The sequence below is a fragment of the Papio anubis genome, chromosome 19 (genome assembly GCF_008728515.1).
Source record: "Papio anubis isolate 15944 chromosome 19, Panubis1.0, whole genome shotgun sequence".
Classification (NCBI taxonomy): domain Eukaryota; kingdom Metazoa; phylum Chordata; class Mammalia; order Primates; family Cercopithecidae; genus Papio; species Papio anubis.
The window spans coordinates 33961320-33981853 of record NC_044994.1 but is presented as its reverse complement, the minus strand read 5'-3'; the positions used below and the strand labels follow the sequence as shown (position 1 = coordinate 33981853).

Here is a 20534-nt window from a genome sequence, read left to right as displayed (position 1 = left end):
TGAACTGAATTCATTTATCCCATGAGTCACCATCAACTTCTTGTCAGGAGACACAAATATGATAACTGTCCTCATGTCACTGTCTCAGAAACAGCCTTATAAGAACACTCAGTACATCACTATTACCTTCACTATATGTGACTCTTTCAACTGCTTTTTTTCCCCTCAAGCATAATCAAAAGGCATGGAATTAATTTAAATTAGTATTTTTATAAGAAGAAAGTCCATTGTAAAAGCTATTAGGTTCGTGCAAAAGTAACTGCAGTTTTTGTCAAATAGTTTTGAAAAATTACAACATTCAAATTTCAGGTTCCACAGAAATGAGTCACTTCCTATATGCTATAAACTACGAATTGGAAAATACTTCATAAATTTAAATGGTAACAAATTTAATTGAACAAAGTTATTACTATGAACTTTCTGGGTACAACATCAAGTCCTGACTAGAAGGTTTTCATCTGAAATACTTAAGGCAGGTCATTAAGAAAAAAAAAAAAAAGGGCAGAAAGACAAAATTTAATTAAAAAATAAAAAGTATAACTTTGTAAGAACCAATTTCCACCAATGTGTTTTCTGAGCACTGCCTTCTCTCTAGGAAAGCTTCTCAGCCCCAGGGCCCAAATGTCAAGTAACTGAAATCACAATTTCTGAGACTCTGATGCTAAAAGAATTTCTTTCTGTAAATAAATTAATGGATGGAGTATGAGAGTATCCGTTTTTCACAAAATCCATTTGAAATTATTACAAGGTTACAAATGTGGCTGTGTGAATAATTCCTTTGGTCACTTCAAGGCCTATATATATTTGGTTTACTCCAAAGTGACTTCTGAACACTAAAACATATTGTTCACTCTACTCTAATGGTCATAAGAATCCTATAATATGTCCTGAGAATTGAAGTTTCATCACTCGCCTTTCGAAAACTTAAAATCAACTAGTTAGATGAAACTTGTCACACACTTTATATCACTTGAACATTTTATTTCTTTTGCACATATATAGAAGTAATTGAATTTCGGTGGGAAGTGACTACTTGTTTAAACAAATAATTTTTCTTGCAAACCTTTCTATCTAAAAAAGTTCTGCTCTGTAAATCTACTCCTATATGCTTCTTAAACCTATACATTCTAACAGGTTCAATTCAATATCTAGCTGTGTATTTTAAATGACACAGAGCTGCATTCAAGATGCAATTTCTGTGACCAAGGTTATTCTTCATTTAACACAGTATCATGACAATAACTCAATCTTTTAATAAAACACAAATCACAAATCTGTGTTTCTGTTGGTATTTCCTTTTGTTCAGCGATTAAGAGAATCATACTCAAAGCTACAGTAAATTAAAAATTATTCTCTCATTCTTATTATGGATATAAAGAAGAACAAATATGATTCATTTACAAAGAACTTCTGAAGGCATCAATAAATGACAAAGCAGAAAAGCTGAAGAGTTAAGATGAGCTGCAACTGCATTTTTATCTTTACTTTAGAAACTAAAGAAAGGACATTTGGTTCCAAAAAACAACTTAAAATAGTAGTTAAAGACCATATCACAAGATTATAAAACATACCAACTCATTCATTCTCATATAAATACATAACAGCTTCCTGAACAGATATTAATTTCCCTAATGCTTCTCTGCTCTTCCCCTAATGCATTTCAGGGTTCCTGCCAAGGCATGTGCATGATGTTGAAAATGTTTTCTCTATAATTCTCTTTTCTATGTCTTCACTGACTTTCTTTTCTTCTAATTCGTAGATGCAAGCATATTAAGAGGCTGCATGTATAAGCTTTGTGAGTCTGCATAGGCCCCCTAATCTTTCTCAGGCTCAAGTTTCCTCATCTGTAGAACAGTTACAGTAATACATACATTGTGGGGTTGTTATGGGATTTAAAGAATTCCTGGTACATAGTATCTGCTTAAAAAATGCTGGCTATTATTATGATACCTTAAGAGGTACCCCTTGGCTCTCTGTTTTAAGATTTTACAGACTATTCTAAAAACTAGGAGACAAAGTTCACAATCACATGATCGTTTTACATTAAATATGAGGAAACTAAAGCTTATACAAGCAAAGTAATTTGCCTGTAGTCAAAAAGCTTCTTGGGGGCAATAGTAAAACTCAAAACTAAGTGTCCAAAGACTTCAGGTTAGTGATGACTACTTCACCACAATTCTCTCTCCAGAAACCTTATCCACTCCATGGTTTTATTACAGGAAGCAAATGTCTAGCTTTGACCTACCCGTTATCCCGTATGCCTACCTCTATGCTACTCCACCAACTGAATTCCCACAACTCAAATTATATTTCTCATACTCTCTCTCTAGCCACATCTCAACTAGAATTCTGTAGTTTCATTATTATAATAGCATACATATTTTCCTAGTCACCCAGGTTCAAAGAGGTAAGAAGAAGAGAACCAGCATTTACTCTGCACCTACTATGCATCAGATACTCTACCAGGTTACTTACCTGTATTATCTTACTTGTGAGAGGGAACTGTCTCCACTAGAATAATAAGGACACTAAGCTGCCAAAGTAAGTTGCCTCATCCTACCAAACAAGCGTTAAGATATACTTCTGGAAAATGAACCCAAGTCTCTCTGACTTCAAAACCCATTCAGACATTGCCTATGAGTCAACAAACAGGTACATGTGTCTTTGTATGCAGACTTTTATAATCTTTTTACAAAATGGAGTATCATATACACTGCTCTGTAACTTTAAAGTGACAATAATGATTTCCATGGCATTCTCCTCATCTTGATCATTAATAACAAAGTTGGTAGATAAATTTGATATATGAAAGTATTTAAGACACTCACTTTTTCTTGATTTGTAAGATAATATCTAAACTTCCAAACAAGATCTTGTTCTTCATATGTAAGTTGTTTGGTTGGTGGATAACTCACAATAATCTAAAACAGAAAAAGAAAAAGAACTAATTTTGTCAACCATACATGTCCTATATATTTCCATTTCACTTAATATTTTTCATTTATTTAAATAATTCTATACTACAATTATTATACAAACAAGGAAAATGTAAACACAGTCAAGTAGGCCTTAAATTTGCTATAATTATGTGTCCAAAATGTAGTTTAAAGGAGACGAACAGAAGGTCATATTCCATAGGTAAATATTTAACTGGAGAGTTCATTTAATTCAACCAGAAACAAAACATAGCAAAATAACAATGTCCCCTACCAGAAAAAGGAAAAATGTGCACACAATAAATTCTTTTAAAGTCAATGCATACAACAAGGCATGTGTACACACTAAGTCCTCTCTCAGGCAATGTCTTAGGGCCAGCTTCTAAGAATACTATCTATTGACATGAAAGAATATAGTATTTGCAGTTCTGTCTCCAGAGATAATAAATTTATGGAAAGCCCCAAATGATAACAGAACTGCTGATCTGTGAAATTATGAACATGATGCAGGGGAGAAAATGTGCATCTAAATAATTTTTAAGTGAGGTGATAGCTATCAGCTTCAACTAAAACATCCGTTTAACTATTTTTAAATTAACATTGCATAATTCTCTTACATTTAACTGATCTCTTGTGGCAGCATTGGGTTTGAGATCATGGTCAGAAGGTCCACTTCTTAAACTCCGGGCAAGCTTGTGGTGTTTGCTCTCCACTAAATTCTCCTATAAATTATTTTAAAATATTGACAATGTAAACTTCACCAAAAGGAAATTTCAACAGCTATTCATAAATAGAAAAGGTACTTAGAAGCATTTAATAATATTTAATGTTTTATTCTGATCCAACTTTAGCAGTCTTCTACATATCTTAAAAATATGTATCCTTCTCAAGACTGGGAAACTAAGTATGCCTTAAACTCCACTAGTCCCATAATATACACATGTCATTAAAGCTTCTTAAAACATCTTCCCTTCACTCTCCACATATTCAGGGTTTCCATATCCTCTAACCAGTCAAATATCACCATCACTGTAAAATCTTCCCTGACAACACAGACTAAAGCATTTCTTCCTCCTATCAGCTACTAATGACCCTGTGATGTCACTGTATTATCACCGTAGCAGTTATTTAAACTATCAGTCACTGAGGGCAAGGACAATAATCACAACGCTTAAATATACACATCTGGTGCTATTTTACCCATGGACAAAATTATTAGTTTTAACCATACTATCATTGCCTAAAACAAGATATAAATTTATATTATTTATTTCTTATTGCATGTGTGAATTGTCTATTTACACCATATTCCTAATTTTTTTATTGGCTTTATGGTCCTTTGTCCTTCATTTTTAAGAGTTCTTTATATACCAGCCTTAATATATCTGTAATGTATGTAGTTAAGTATTTTCTCCCAGTTTGTTAACTGTCCTCTGGCTTTGTTGGTCTCTTCAGCCATGTAATTTTTAAAATTTAGTTAAATTTATCAATCATTTATTTTATTGTCTCTGGATTCTGAGTCACAGTAAAAAAAGTCTTTCCCTACCCTGACAGTAAAATACTAGTATGGTTTCTTTTTTTGAGACAGGACCTTACTCTGTTGACCAAACTGGAGTACACTGGCATGATTACAGCTCACTGCAGCCTTGACCTCCTGAGTTCATGCAATCCTCCTATCTCAACCTCCCAAGTAGCTAGGACTACAGGTACATGCCACTGCCTGGCTATTTTATTTTTTGTAGAGATGGGGTCTCCTTAAGTTGCCCCAACTGGTCTAGAATTCATGGGCTCAAGCGATCCTCCTGCCTCGGCCTCTCAAAAGTGTTAAGATTACAAGCATGAGCCACCATGCTTGGCCAAGTTTCATTTCCTAACATTTACATTACAGATCCATTTGGAGTTTATTCCTATGTATGGTATGAGGTATGGATATAATGTTAGGTTTTTTTCCCAAATTAATTCCATTCCTCAGCCTGAAGACTTAGTGAAGAAATGCCACCTTTATCATATACTAGATTTCCATACATACTTGGATGTATTTCTGGGCTTATAATTCTGTTCAACCAGTATATTGGTGTACATATATGTGTCAGTACCACATTATTGTAATTATAGTCTGTTTTATTGTCAGATACAGCTGTATATCATCTCAGTCCCATCCAAAGTTTACATTTAAAATGTGTTTCTCTGTTTAACAAATAACTATGACTACAGGCTGAACTGAATTTCTTCATACTTAGTGTGTGCTCTGAATATCAAAAATGTAAAATATAATGTGATTTTATACTGAAAATTCAGTGCCAATTTGAGATATATTAACTGGATTCTACTATACTATGCATAGGAACTGTCGAGGTCTTTAGAATGTTCCTACTAGATCCTCAAATGGCCTTTTCTTTTTAACTTTTTATACTCTACTTTCCCCACTGCCCATCTCTTCCTTTGATAGTAGGCCATCAGCCAGTCATTCTTGCTTTCATGACCTGTACTTATCTCAATCATCATGTTTTCATCATCCAATGTCCCAATTTTAATCCACTTTGATCTGATGAGGAAGGTAACTAATCTAATTAGAAATGAATAAAATTAGAACAAACAGAGTTGGAATGATGTAAATGAACTGTAACTGCGAAAATCATGGTATCTACTGTGCTGCTAAAAGGAGTTTGTGCCTACAAGTTTGTAATTCTAAAGTCATCTAATTAAACCTCTTTTGCATTGTATAAATTCTTATCCTCATATCCCTGAAAGCTATCATCTCAAAAATTCGTTAATAAGAAGGTATCCCACCATCATCCAAGTTATCATGTTTCAAATTGAATAGTTCTAGGGATACAGCAATCTTCCCTACTTTCCAACAAATGAGTCTCCCTAAAATTTTGATGCATTCATTCTAGTTATAGAATCCTCCTGTAACATGCAAATTCTCCTTCCGTATGATGACAATCTTTCAAATACCAGTTCTGTCAAGTCTTCACTTCAAGATTACATCCCTCCAACCCGAAGAAAGAAAAAGGACTATACTGCCTAGCTCTTTCATCAAATCAAATAAAATGGATGCCCAACCCTACTCTACCCTTACCTTAGACCTTAGTTTTAGGATGTCGATATTCTTCATAAAATTCCATCAGAAACAGAGTCTAGACGCTAAAGTGAATTTATGAATCACTTTTAGGTAACAGAGGCAGTTACATATAACTTTATTTAAAGAAAGTACATGATGTGGCTAACTCACAATTACTCTGAAGAAAAGTACTTTCATAAAAAAATTTGCACAATAACTTACCATAGACATCTGGGGGTCAGGAACTTTCACTAATTCAAAACTTGTTAAAATTGGAGATGATTCATCACCGTCCTAGATTACAGAGCAATAATTTTTTTAATAAATTTAATCCAATAGGAAACAGTATATGATGTACACACCAATGTATTTTAATTCTATTTGATGAACATCATTCTTACCTCTAAAGAAATCCTTATCTTCTTCTAACAATATTATAAAATGCATATCCACTTTGTACCTTTCTTTGGTTGATTATGAAATTATTTTGAGAAAAACTCTTAGCAAAACTGTGACTAAAGTTTTAGAGATATGAGGTCTGGAAATTAGATTGTTTTGAGTTGTTCCTTTTCTTTTAAACTTCGTTCATATAATAACAGTGGATTTTTAAAAACGTGCTAATTTTCAAACTCAGAACAAAAAACCACAGACTATATGTAAAATATGGCACAATGGATGTGTTGCACCACTTGCAAAAACTAAGTGGTAATTTTTCAAGGTATCACAACTGAGATCCATTCAAAGGAGCAGAATTTTAAGTGTGGAGTTAATATTACTCAAATTTATACACAGCCAGAGAATTACCAACATTGTTTCTCAAAGGTACACCTGCTCGACATAATCTAAACTTGAATAATAAAATCAATCAATCATTTTTTCAGAAATAAAGCCATCCTATTTTGTTGGTATTATCACCTTTGAAGAATGTTGGCTTTTATTTTTATCCAATGCGAGAAAGGTAATTCAACATAAAAATGTCACTGCCAAATATACTGGAAAAAGGCTAAACTAATTAAGGTCAAAATTCACTTTCTCATGATTGTATATCTAGCACCAAGCTTTTCTGTCAATTTCCAAATGCTAGTATGTTTTCAGTTTTAAATACGGGCAACAAACTCAGGAGAGACTGAAAGCAGGGAAGCACTGTGACTTGACTTCAGTTCAGTAATTGAGTCTTACAGAAAACCACAAATTCCCACAGCCGTTGTTTAACAGGCTTGTTCTCAGTCACAACACCAGAAAACACATTTATCAGCCCAACTGTGACAAGTAATCTTCACTAAGGCTATCTGTCACAAAAGACAGGTGACAAGAAAGTCTATTTCCATTAGATTCAATACACTGGCCCAGCAATCTTTACACTAAGTGGAAATATGACAGGGTGAGTAGACGGGCATTAATTTATGAGCAATTTTCAGGAAGTGGTAGAAAGGGGTCAAGAACTTTTTCAAAAATACTTGAAATTCTTCTAATTTCTATTCTGTTATTATTTCATCTGCTATCAAAGCTGTCTTTCAAAGGATCCTTCACATCTACAACGTTTCAAAGTACCTTCTCCATTAGCATGTTTTTGCAATACAAACTCTATGTGGGCAGAAAATACTGCTTTTAATGAAATGATATATAGTATAAAATATAAAATACGATTTTATTAAAATGCACTGGTGACAGAACAGTTTCACTCACATTTCCCTTTTTTTGATCTATTTTTTCTAATAAATTAATAAACAGTGTTAAATAATCTATCCAAGGGGTACCATTTATAAAATAAAAGGCAGAAACAAGTTAACACTTCCTAGTCTTTCACTAACATGGAAGGGATATTAAGTTAAAGACAAAAATATGAACAGTAACTTGAAAAAAGATCATAAATAAACGGTAAAAACTCAAAACTTCATTATGAAAACCTTTCCAACAGTAATTTATAAAAGTATATACATTTTAAAAATCACTTGTGACAGCTTTAATAAACAACAATAAAATGTAAATTTAATTTAAAAGGACTGCTTCTAATGAACAAATACACTGCATATCAGCTTAGTGGTCATATGCTAGAAGAAATATTAATCTATTAATCTACTACTATGCCATGTATCAAAAGTCTGTCATCATTTACGCTGATTTAACATTTGTCGACTATTAACAAAATAACAGAAGACATTTTATGTGGTTTCAAACTATGCATACTTTTAAAATTTTTTTTATATTTATTTTAAATAAAGATGAAGTCTCGCCATGTTGCCCAGGCGGGTCTCAAACTCCTGGGCTCTAGTAATCTTCCCGCACAGTCAACCACAGTGCTGGGATTATAGGCATGAGCCACCATACCTGGCCTGCATACAATTATTTTCTGTAGTACTTAAATATATAATTATTTCTGTAGTACTCAAATGAAGCACCTTCTACAAAAATATAAGGAAGATACTTTCAAGTGGGTACATACTAAACACAGAACTACTTTCTGTAGCATAATGGGCAGAACAAAGCAAATCTATAACTGCATATTTGTTATTACCCAGCTTGATGGTAAAATTGTTGCCTTAATTTTGCATCTGCTGTACAAATAAATGAACATTTCTGAAGTATTTCATAAGTATACGTTAGTGAGGGCCACATACAGACATTACACATACCCTCAAATAACAAACAGACTCTTAACTTTCAATAAATAGCCTACCACTTAGAAATATAATTTCCCCCTTTCATTTTCTCAATAAATAATATTAGTAAATAAAGTCATTACTTAGTGTCCTACTTGCCAATTTGCAGAACAATTAATCACAAAGTTTTTAATCACTTGCATACTTACTGAATTCTGTAACCCAGAACTGCATTACATGAGTGATCGGCTTTTGTAATCTTGTTGTAGTTATATGATTTGATTTGTGTATACATAAACAGCTGCTGCTGACAGCTGTCTGATGCTACCCTGCAACCAAGTAATTCATCCCAGCAGGAACAACAGTAATACTTTTTAATGTTTCCTCTCCCCTCTAGAGACCAAAAACAGTTCCAAGGCAAATACCTTTTCATAATAAACAATACCATATTCCTTATCATCACACTTGACACATCGAAACTCAACCATCAGGTACATGAAATTAGAACTTCGTTTTTCACTCTGAAAAAGAAAAAAATGATTTTCATGAAAAATGATTATTTTCAACATTCTCTTAAAGGATCAGTATGCATCATTTTTCCCAATTCAGTAACACACGTATCTATCAAATACAAGTCAAAACATAACACATTTTTATTTTATTATATAGATGTAGTGTGTTTTACACAGCACTATTATTTTATTACAGACAGCACTACTGTTTATTCAGTGGTGTCTACCATGCACTTACAACTGCTTTCTCAAATTGAACATTTTTGGTGTATTCAGTACTTTGGGTTTATAATCTTGAAGGTATTTTGCACACATGTTCATGACAACTATTTTATTTCAAAAAAAAAAAAAAGACTGGTTTGTCCTTCTAACAACTGTAAGCTAAGTTCGCCCTTAACCTATATGACTAAACTATAGAAATCAATATATGTAACAAAAATAAAAAATAAAAAAAGTGTGCAACCTAAGAAAAGAGACCATTTGAGTTTACCAAGTATAGCCCTTACAAGTTTCTCACAATTTATAAATGGTCTTAAAATGATTTGTCACTTGTAAATTTTTATCCACACTTTAAATATACTGCGGAATAATAACTTCTTGTTCCAATATAAAAAAAATTATTTATATAATTGTGTCCCCTTTAAAATAAAAAAGCAAACATGCTCATATGTCACTTAACAATAGGAACACATTCTGAGAAATGCATCATTAGGCAGTTTAGTCATGTGAACATCATGAAATGTAAACACACAAATCTAGATGGTATAGCCTACTGCACACCTAGGTTATATGGTATAGCCTATTACCCCTAGGCTACAAACTTGTTACTTCAGGTTAATTCAGGTTACTGTACTGAATACTGTGGGCAACTGTAACACAACAGTTAAGCACCTGTATATCTAAACATACCTAAAAGAGAAAAGGTACAGTAAAAATAAAGTACTATAATCTTATGGAACCACCACTGTACATGTGATCTGTGGTTGAACGAAATGATGTGATGAGGCACATGCCTGTATTAGGGTGATGATGAAGTGAAAATACAATGAAGTCTAAAGGGGTAATTAGCCTTGACCCAAAACACCTGTATAAATGGTTTGCGATCTAATATGTAAAATCACCAGGCATGGTGGCTCACACCTGTAATCCTAGCACTTTGGGAGGCAGAGGTGGGAGGACTGCTTGAAGCCAGGAGTTTGAGACTATCCTGGGCAACAGAGCCAGACTCTACAAAAAACTCTGAGACTATCCTGGGCAATAGAGCCAGTTTGAGACTATCCTGGGCAATAGAACTAGACTCTACAAAAATCTTTAAGAATATTAGCCAGGCCTGTAGTCCTAGCAACTTGGGAAGCTGAGGCAGGAGGACTGCCTGTGTCCAGAAGTTTGAGGCTGCACTGGGCATACCAGGGTAATCCAGTCTGGGTGACAGAGCAAGACCTTGTCTCAAAAGAGAAAAAAAAGAAATGATAATAAATAATAAAGGTCTGAAGAGGTTACTTACATTATTCAGCTTTACAAAACATATTATAGTCTATTTTGGTAATGGTAATAGGGTGGTAATGGTAATTTCTTTTAAAGAAATTAAAATGTGAAAATATGAAAAAGGCTGGGCAAAGAACACTCTAACATTACATTTTCCACACCCAGTGATATCTAAGTTTAAGAGAAAAACGTAAGTTAGTATTATGAGTAAACTTTTTGAAATGTGACTATTATAAAAATAAAAAAGTAAGCCTTTCTTCCAGTTTAAGTATATAAGAATGTATTATGAATAAATTTAGAAAAGGGACCAAATACGAGAATTGAATGTAAATGTTGTTCAACATCACTACCTTTATTTTAAAATAAAAGAACGCTAAAATCTAACTTTTACAATGGTTCACTGTAAAATTAAAAACTTCTCTCTTTCTACCTGCTGAAAATTATTTGGAGAATATAAATTAAGTAAGTTGTGGCTGATGGTCATTATAAATTAGACAAATCACAAATTGATGTCCTTCTCTCCTATCTGATTAAAAATATAATTATTATTTCTGTTCTCTAGGTGTGGAACATTAGGCCTAACATCTGGTATTTTAGAGCAAATATACAAAAAAGGAAACTATTCTTGTTACAACTTCTGGCAGGACTCTCATTGAAGCCATCTTTATTTAAACATATACACTGGCTCATATACAAGGTCAAGAAAAAAAAATCACTTAAATCATGCACCCTTACAGAGGGTGCAGAGTCCTATATGCACCCTCTATAGACAAGCGATAAATTAATTGAAGAGAGAACTTGCTGAAATGATTTATGGTAACTGAAGTGAAAAGCTGGCACTGTGCTGATGGAAGATTTATCCAACACTGACTTGAACATGAGCTGATATGACAGAGAACCCACCACTGAGGCATTAAGCCTGCACAGGTTTCACTCATATGGTATTTAGAACATCTTACAATAGCCACTAACTACTTCATGGTTTGACATTACGTTAAAATATAGGGAAGGCTGATACCTCAAATTTTCCAGTTATTAGTATAGAATTCCCAGCTACAAGGGTTAACCCTAATAATCCTACATTTGTAAGATACCTAATAATAAACAATTCTTATCAAAAAATTGTTAATTTAAAAATTTACAGAAAATATTTTAAAATAAAAGAGGGATATAACCCACCTCATTTATCATTTCTATTTCTCTAAATGTCAATCTATCCAGCCAATCTACTTTCACCATGTGTCCTTGTCGATGAGCTTTGGTGAGCTGCAGAATAAATACAATGATGAGAATTTTAATATAGATCGAGTAGAAAGAAGGACCAAAATGTCAGAATGGCAATGTCCGCTTCACATGATACTTACCTATACACAAGAGAAACCATATGCAACTAGCAGGATAAGAAAGTTGGCAAGAGACAAATCATTATTTTTTTAAAGAAAAACAATTACATTTTTTTAAAAAGGTCCACAATTTGCCATATTTTGACATGATAAAGAATAATGAAGTTGTTCCTGAAATTATCTCCATGTTCTATATTTCTCATATTTTGACTATTACAAAAAGATGGAATTATATAAATAGTTTCATGAATGGGAAAAAATCAGTTTTTTCTTCCCAGCTTTCAATGTATCTAACCAACATGAATAAATGACAATTACAGGTAATAAGGCATTTTTCTGGGTTTATACATTAATATTCTAAGGTTTAAGCTTACACATATTCATGTATGCTTTAATTTTAGGGAACGGTGATAAAAGACTTCAGTTTTCTAGAATAGCAGTTGGTAGAGTCCTGTGAGGTCTTATGTACCAATCTAACCTTAGTTTTATAAATTAAATAATAATTCTTCGACTCCTTCAATCCATAGAGATTTCCAGGTAAGTTCCAAGGTCCTCAAATTAGAACCAGGTTTTGAATTAGAATGTGTAATACTAAAAATCAACACCCCTCTCATTCCTTCTAAACAAATTGACAGTATAAAGCAAAACTGGACATGAAAGTTTTACATAGTAGCTTATCTATATCAGTTTCTTCCACTTCACTGTCCATATCATGACAGCATTCCTACAAGAACAGCAAACACTGCCATCAATTTTCTCTCTCTTGCAGACCTAAAAATCTTCACTATCAATCTTTTTTCTCTTCCTCAACTCATCACAATTATGTGGTCACACTATTTCAGAAATAAAAATACTAACGTCACACAAAAAGTCTGAAGTTCATTTTAATTAAAAAAAAAAGTATTATCAATTTAGCTTTCTTCCAATAATTCCCTCTCACGTGAGGTAATTTCTGTATGAAATTGTATGAAAAGTTATTAATAAGCTTAGCATGATTACAAAAAGCAGCAACTAAATATTGTGTTGGCTCTGGTGGAATAATAGACAAATATGCTAGCAACATGGAAAGAGACCTAGAAATAGTCACAAGGAAACCAAAAGAAGATCAGGCAATGTGACCTACAGAAAAGAGTGATAGAGTAGAAGCCAGAAGACCAGAGTTCCAACCTTAATACTCCATTTTCAAACTATGTCCTTTCTGAACCCACATAAATAAAATCAAAGTATTAATGTCTATTCTTACTCCCAAAACTCAAATAAAATAACAAATGCAAAATATAACAGGTGGTATTACTTCATGCAGTCATTGGAAGCTTCTATTCTCACTCACTTCGCAATATGCTGCAAATTGGTTTTCCAAATAAACGAAAATATAAAAGGTCATTTTACATCCTTTGCTTGTACGAATGAAATAACAATTAGTAATAAGAGTTTGTATACTTCTTAGAGGAATGGAGAAAAAAATAACATTTATTTACATGCCAAATTATAGGCACTTTTTATAACCACACTATTTCATAGACAATTTTGACCCCCGTTTGCAGATGACTATCAACTACTACTATGAAGCGGCCAAGCTAGGGTTTAAATCCCGGTCTATATGATTCTAAAGCCTATACTCCTACCACCAGTCTCTGCTATCCTCTCTACTGATGTACGATGAATTTTAAGTGAAACTCATTTCTGTCATTTCTTGAATATTAGTTTTGTATTTATGATGCAATAGTTGATCCACTACTAATTTCCTATGAGCAAAGAATTGGCAATGGTAAATTAAGTTTAGATGAGGGAGAATGTGGTGGGAACTTTTTCCTCCTTTACTAAAACTATTCAGACAAATTAGAAATGTTCTAAAGCCATTTTCACTAGCTCACGAATTTATGTTTGCTGCTAATATATATTATCTCCCATATAGCATATGATTAGCTTTCTAATTTGAATACCAAATATGACCGATTGCACAAGAGCCACTAAAGAATGTATGGACAGCATGCCAGTACTAAAATTGGTACAGTCACTATGAAAATAAGTTTAAATTATACTAGAGAAATTCACATTTGTGCACCATTATTTGCAGTACAGAAAAATTAGACACAAAAGAATGAAAATGTCCATCAATAGTAGGAACTGTTAAGTAAACTACACACACACTATGAAATACTATAATCAGAAAGAATGAGAAAAATCTGTATGTCTTAATAGGAAAGATATTGTTGACTGCAAAACTGATTGTGAAATTAAAGGTACCATTTATGCTATGGAAGTTGTTTGCATGTCTATCTCCTGTACCTGACTTTGAGATTGATGGCAAAAATTCTGTGTATCTGAGTTAATTTTATGATTTTCACAGATTCGAACAGTTACCACTCAAAATGTCTCCTAGCTGCCTGTCCTATTTACCTATTACTCCATAACAAACCACCCTAAAACTTAGTGGCTTAAAACAACATTCATTTTATTGTTTCTCTTTACTTTTTTGGCAAAATCATCTTCTTGAGAGACATTTAAGTAATTTTTTCTTGTAGTCTCACTCATTGGTAGTCACAATATTGTATTCATTGGATGGTTGGAGCTGGAACATCCAAGCTGGCTTGACTCACATTTCTAACACCTTGGTGATAAAGGGTGGGCTTAGCTGGGATACCAGGGTGGTAGGGCCTCTCGTTCCCCACGTATTCTCAGTGCTGCTCCCTCTTCAAGTGGTTTTTCAACTTGGTCACTCCAACAGAATAGCTGGACTTCTTACATGATGGCTTAATGTTCCCAACATGTGAAGAAACCAAAGCTGTCACACTGTCTTGCCTAGAACAGATGCAGCGTCACTTCTGCTGCATTTCATCAGTTAAAATGAGTCACAGGGTAATACAGATATAATGTGGAAGAGTGTGACTACCAGAAGGCATATTTCATTGACTATCAGAAAGCACATTCATTTCATAGTTCATTTCATCGAGCTAGTCTCCTAAGAGACTAGCTACCACAGTGCTTACTTATCAGAGAGTCCAAGCACATAGTACAATTAATTGTTCCACTGCAATGGAGCAGGTGTGTACAGTTTAGAGATGGCAAAGTCAGCTCTTGGCTGGACTTTAGGCAGCAGAAAAAGTCTAGAACTAGCTATTACAATTGCTAAATGATCCATCGCTGCCTTCCTCTTCAGAATAATCTCCTTCAACTGTTCAATACATTCACCAAACTCCAGCTAACACAGTCTCTTCTGTTTCTTCAAACCATAAAGCCGTTTACCTTTACTGCTTAATGCAGGTGAAATAGTTATTAATAATTACATTAATTTTTATTAATTTTATAAAACTATAAAGCACTATGTAAGCTGTAACACCTATTCTAATTACTCCATAACCTATGTCACTTCATCTCTTATGGGTGCTGATAACAATGTAGATATACTCGAGAGGTTTTCATCAGTCCAAAGCAACTTCTAGTTATCCCCAATCCAGGCACTTCTATAGATACTAAAGACCAAAAATGAACAATAAACACAGGTGGCATAACAATTTATATTTCATTTTGGATCTGAAATGTCAGTGATTTGGATCTTTCCAAAGAGAAAACCTGCATTCTGTTAAGCAGCAGGGTAAAAGTAGGGCAATCTGTTTCAATTACCCGTGAAGAAATAATCCTCACTAGGATGGCCATTCTAGGATGGGGACAAGTCAAGAAATAGGAAAAGAAAAAAAAAAATTCATTCTCTCTTTTTAAAGGAACACAGGTTTCTTACAGAATTCACAGGAAGTCACAAAGAGGAAGAAAAGTCCACTGTTACACACACACACACACACACACACACACACACACACACACAAAAAATGGCATAATTTAGCCCTAACTTCTCCAAGAATTAAAGAGCAAGGAGTTTTAAAAGGTATTTAAATAAAAGAATCCACGAGATCCAAATAACAACACGCCTGGGAAACTTCTTGGAGTACTAATTCTGTATTGTCATATTTAATAGAAGAACAAAAAGATGTGCTTGAGGAAGATGTCTCAGATTAGTACGTGTCTAATAAAAGTATAAAGGACAGAGCCAAAAGTAGGCCAACTTGCTGCACTGTGTAAGAATAAGACCAGCAGGGAAACAAATTTCGGAGCAGACAGTGATCCTTGGAAATAGAGAGACTTCCATGATCATTAGAACTCACAGTTCATTGCTCCATATTCTTCTCTGCTTTACTAGACAAAAAAGGTTCCTGAGTGCAAGAGCTATGAATGGTCACTAGAAGCTAGCATTTATTCATTCAATGCCAATTTATACTTATTGAAAGACTTTCTATGTGAAAGAATGATAGACATAATGAAAAACAAATGTAAGTACACACTGATATTCTACCCAAAGAGCTTTGGGGCTTCAGGGGAAGAGGTGGCAGCTGGAGAGAGAGAAAAAAAAGAAAGATTCCTGTTCTTGGTCACTCTTCCCTAATCCTTATACACTCTCAATACAAATATATGTAACTTTCTGGCTATTAAGTAACAAACTTCCATCATGTCCTGTGTCCTTGAGATGAGTATAGAATGTTGAACAAAAGCAGCAAGTTCTCTGCCCTAACAGAACATCAAGGTGGAAACAAGTGAGTCATTCAATACAGTAAGCACTTAAAAGTGTAACTATAAATTGGAACAGTGATATGAAAGTAGTACCTTATGACTGATAACTTGGAAATACAGGATATGAGCAAATCAAGTAAGTTGTCTAAAAACAACTTAAAAATATAATCCTCACTTTTCAAATCAACAGAAAATGAACCAAGAATTTCAAACATTTTTAATATCCAACCATAGAAGACTGCTGAAATCAATTATGACTTATCCACACTATGCAAAACCCTCCAGCCTTTACAAATTATGTGGCAGAAGTATCTTAAATAACCTGGAACAATTTTGAGACACCATTAAATGCAAAAGCAAGGTTCAATTAAACACACAGATATGGTATGATTCTAATTTTAAAATAAATGTACACATATTCATCTATAACACACATACATTTATTAATTTACTGAAAGCATATAAACTAAAGTGCCAGTGATTATCTTTGAGTGGTAGGTAGATTGGGGTGACTTTCATAGTCTTCCTTGCGCTTTAACAATATTCTACCACTGTAGAAGATGTATATTATCTTTGTAGTAAGAAAAAATCAGTCATTTAAAAGCTAAAGTAATTTAAGAAACAATTAATTGTGGAGAAAGCTCTGTTGGGAAAACCACTAAAGATTAGCCTTTATAAAGATAATGCTAAATAAAGCAATTTTACTTCATAATAAAAGCTCAAAGAATAAAGCCCTATCTCATTAATTTAACTTAACCACCTGAAATAAAATAAATATGATTGCTCTCTCACTTTCTTCCAAGGGCCTTTCACCTACATACAACTACAAAACCATACAAATTAGAAGATGTTACTATTTTTCAATAGGTGTTTAATAATGTCTGGTACTACTATATACAAGAGACTGTTTTTCCAGTAACCCTTTATGTGATTACACAGGGTTGCATTTTGTCAATTACCTCCCATCTCGTTCCTCTAAACTCCCTCAAGTTAAAGGTCATAGCTTAACTCATTTGACTCTAATGCCTCTCTTGAGTCTAAAATAGAACTGAGCTAAATTAATGAATACTTGAACAGAGTACCATTATTTGTCTGCTAATAGAGTCGCATGGTGCACTAAAATTCTATTACTAAAAAAGTGTAATTCTTAAAAAAAAACAAGACAATAAGCATCTCAAATCAAATATAAACTATGCAGTACCTTTTTTTTTTTTTTTTTTTTTTTTAGACAGGGTCTCACTCTGTTACCCAGACTGGAGTACAGTGGCGTGATCTCGGCTCACCGCAACCTCTGCCTCCCAGGCTCAAGAGATTTTCCTATTTTCCTACCTCAGCCTCCTGAGTAGCTGGGATTACAGGCATGCACCACCATGCCTGGCTAAGTTTTTTTTGTATGTCTAGTAGAGAAGGGGTTTCAACATGTTGGGCAGGCTGGTCTCAAATTCCTGACCTCAAATGATCCACCCTTCTCGGCCTCCAAAAGTGCTGGGATTACAGGTGTGAACCACCAGGCCCGGCCAAGCTATGCAGTAATTTATAACTTCAGACCAAATGCAGTTGTATAACATAATTTATTTGAACTACTGAGATTAGAAAAAGAATCGTGTACGTGTGCGTGTTAGAGAGTTTGCATATGTTTATGTATTTAATTCTTGGCAAGCAAAGAAGTTTCTTCTAGTTTCTTCTATCTTCCTGATTAATAAAGTCTTGGTCACAAATCTTCAATTTTACTTTCAAACTGTACATGTAAATCTTATTATTCAGGAAGAGTAGTATTTGCTTCATAAAAGTTTCATTTAGTTAAACTTCTTGAAGATAAATCTAGCCTTAAAAGTGTCTTACTATTTTTTCTGGCAGAAACTGTAACTGTAAAGACAGAAAATAGATTTACAGAACATAAATCAATACTGTTTTAGGGCTCAATTTTACACTGGCAAAAACTAATTTAGTCTACTTGCTATCATTGGTTTCCAGACAAATCCAAAAGTTCTGACAGTCTTAGCAGTAAGCAAACCAAAGTGATTAATAAAAAAGATGCTACCCATGTAGCATTAAAAATAAATTTACGAGATATTCCCAAAACCTTGTTATAACACAATTCAATGGCGACACAGAATCAAAGCAATAAGCTATGTTTATAAAAGCTATACCACATATTTATACAAAAACCTGTATCTAAGAGGTATACTTGGTGATATCAATGACATCACTGAATAAATTTGATAGCCTTGAATAATTTCAGCATTTATCATAATTCTGTTGTTTATTCTTGTCATTTGTAAAACATTTGAGGAAGAAAAAAATGTAAGACACTTCTGCCCAACCCAAATGTTATATCTAGGATCCTATATTTTCATTTGTAAAGTAACAAATGTATTCTCCAACACTTTAGGACACCATTTTTCTTCCTCTAAAACACATACATTTAAAAGACGGAAGTTTTATTTTGTTCCTAGTGATAAAAGTACATTATTTCAGATATAATAAATAAATAAGGGTGTTCTTACTGTTTTTGAGAAAATGAAATTATTTTTACTATAGTCATTATTACAAATGGTCAAGTCTCAATTGTTTTTTGTTTGTTTTTTTATTTATAGAGACAAGGTTTCATCATGTTGCCCAGGCTGGCTTCAAACTCCTGAGCACAAGTTATCCTCCCCCATCAGCCTCCCAAAGTGAATTGTTTATATTGTGGATAAAAAGTAAATATAATATACATACATATTAACAGAACACTGTATATATTTTGTATATTCATTTACCTACATGGGGTAATGGTTACATCATTAGGGATGATAGATTCACCCTCCTAAATTACTATACCTAGTCTAATATTGCACTGCATGTACTGTTGACATCATAACTAAGGGCAGTTGATTAGAAAACAGAAAACTGAAGATTATCAAGCTACTTTAGCTATAACCTAAATCTTTAAGTGATTCAGCTATGGAGAAAGGACACTTTCTTTATGTGATATACCTAACCAAGTGAATACTTAACCAAGTGAAGACTTAACCAAGTATAGATATTTCTTACAAAGAATACCAACTTCCCAAGAAGAGTGCTAACATATACAATCAATGGAAAGCAATTTTAGGAACTTAAGTGTTAAATTCTGAAAACAATAAATTATGTAACAATAATAAGGGGAAAAAATTACTAATAGGTCCTTCTAAACAATTTATTCTGTTAAATTAATTTGATCCAGAATGTCAGTTTATTCATGAACATTACTTCACATAATTTATTCAAGGCGGAAGTGTATTCAGAATCCAGGAGAAGTACAGGTAATCAACTTGCTATAATTTATAAACAAAATAGTCTCTGAGGTTAATTTTCCTTTTCAGAATAGCTAAAAAGAATAATAATAATAATAATAATAATAATAATAATGGCATGATTCCTATAATCAGCAGAGATAATGGAGATCTGACCATATTTTAACAATGAAAAATACCCAGAAATACAGAAATAGCTAGTAATTCAATAAGCTGTAACTTACAGTGAGAGCTGTAACTCAGGAATCTTGATGCCAGTCTTCATCCCCAGTTATAATGTATCCCATTATTATTTAAATCTTTCATCAGTTTTGATAGTTCTACTAATCTTAAAAGTGTAAAATAAAACATAATGCCTTCATTTTTCAAAACACCTCCTCCCTGGATAGTTTCATGTTTCTCATTTCTCTAAAATCCAACTACAGAATATCATTACATGGGTACAGATTTAGAAATCATCAAGTTGCTAACCCATTATAGAATTTGTAACAAGAACTGATGTCCAGTATATAATAAAAATCACTTCTTAAATCATATCTCTAAACTCAAAACCTTTACTGATCTTAGTCTTTCAGAGGTAACATGCAAGTATATTCACATCTCTGGCAGGAAACATGCAGCTCTAAAAAGCCCATTTCAGAATGAGAGTTTAGGGATTTTATTGGGAGTTGGTCATAACGGCAATCTCTGCCTTACAACTATCAAAATTTTAGACTTCCAGAAAGAAAGCAAGTGCTCATCGTAAATCACATG

At 33.4% G+C, this 20534-nt stretch overlaps 1 protein-coding gene across 2 annotated transcripts in view; it reads right to left on the bottom strand.

The window, feature by feature from the left end:
- Positions 1-20534, bottom strand: part of PIK3C3 (phosphatidylinositol 3-kinase catalytic subunit type 3) — a 130135-nt gene that overhangs the window by 84330 nt on the left and 25271 nt on the right. For both annotated transcript variants that reach the window (XM_031658795.1, XM_031658796.1), the window contains 5 exons: positions 11777-11863; positions 9026-9121; positions 6223-6294; positions 3554-3658; positions 2829-2921 (listed from right to left, as the gene is read on the bottom strand). In XM_031658795.1, coding sequence (XP_031514655.1) covers positions 2829-2921; positions 3554-3658; positions 6223-6294; positions 9026-9121; positions 11777-11863 — 453 coding nt within the window. The remainder of the gene's footprint in view (positions 1-2828; positions 2922-3553; positions 3659-6222; positions 6295-9025; positions 9122-11776; positions 11864-20534) is intronic.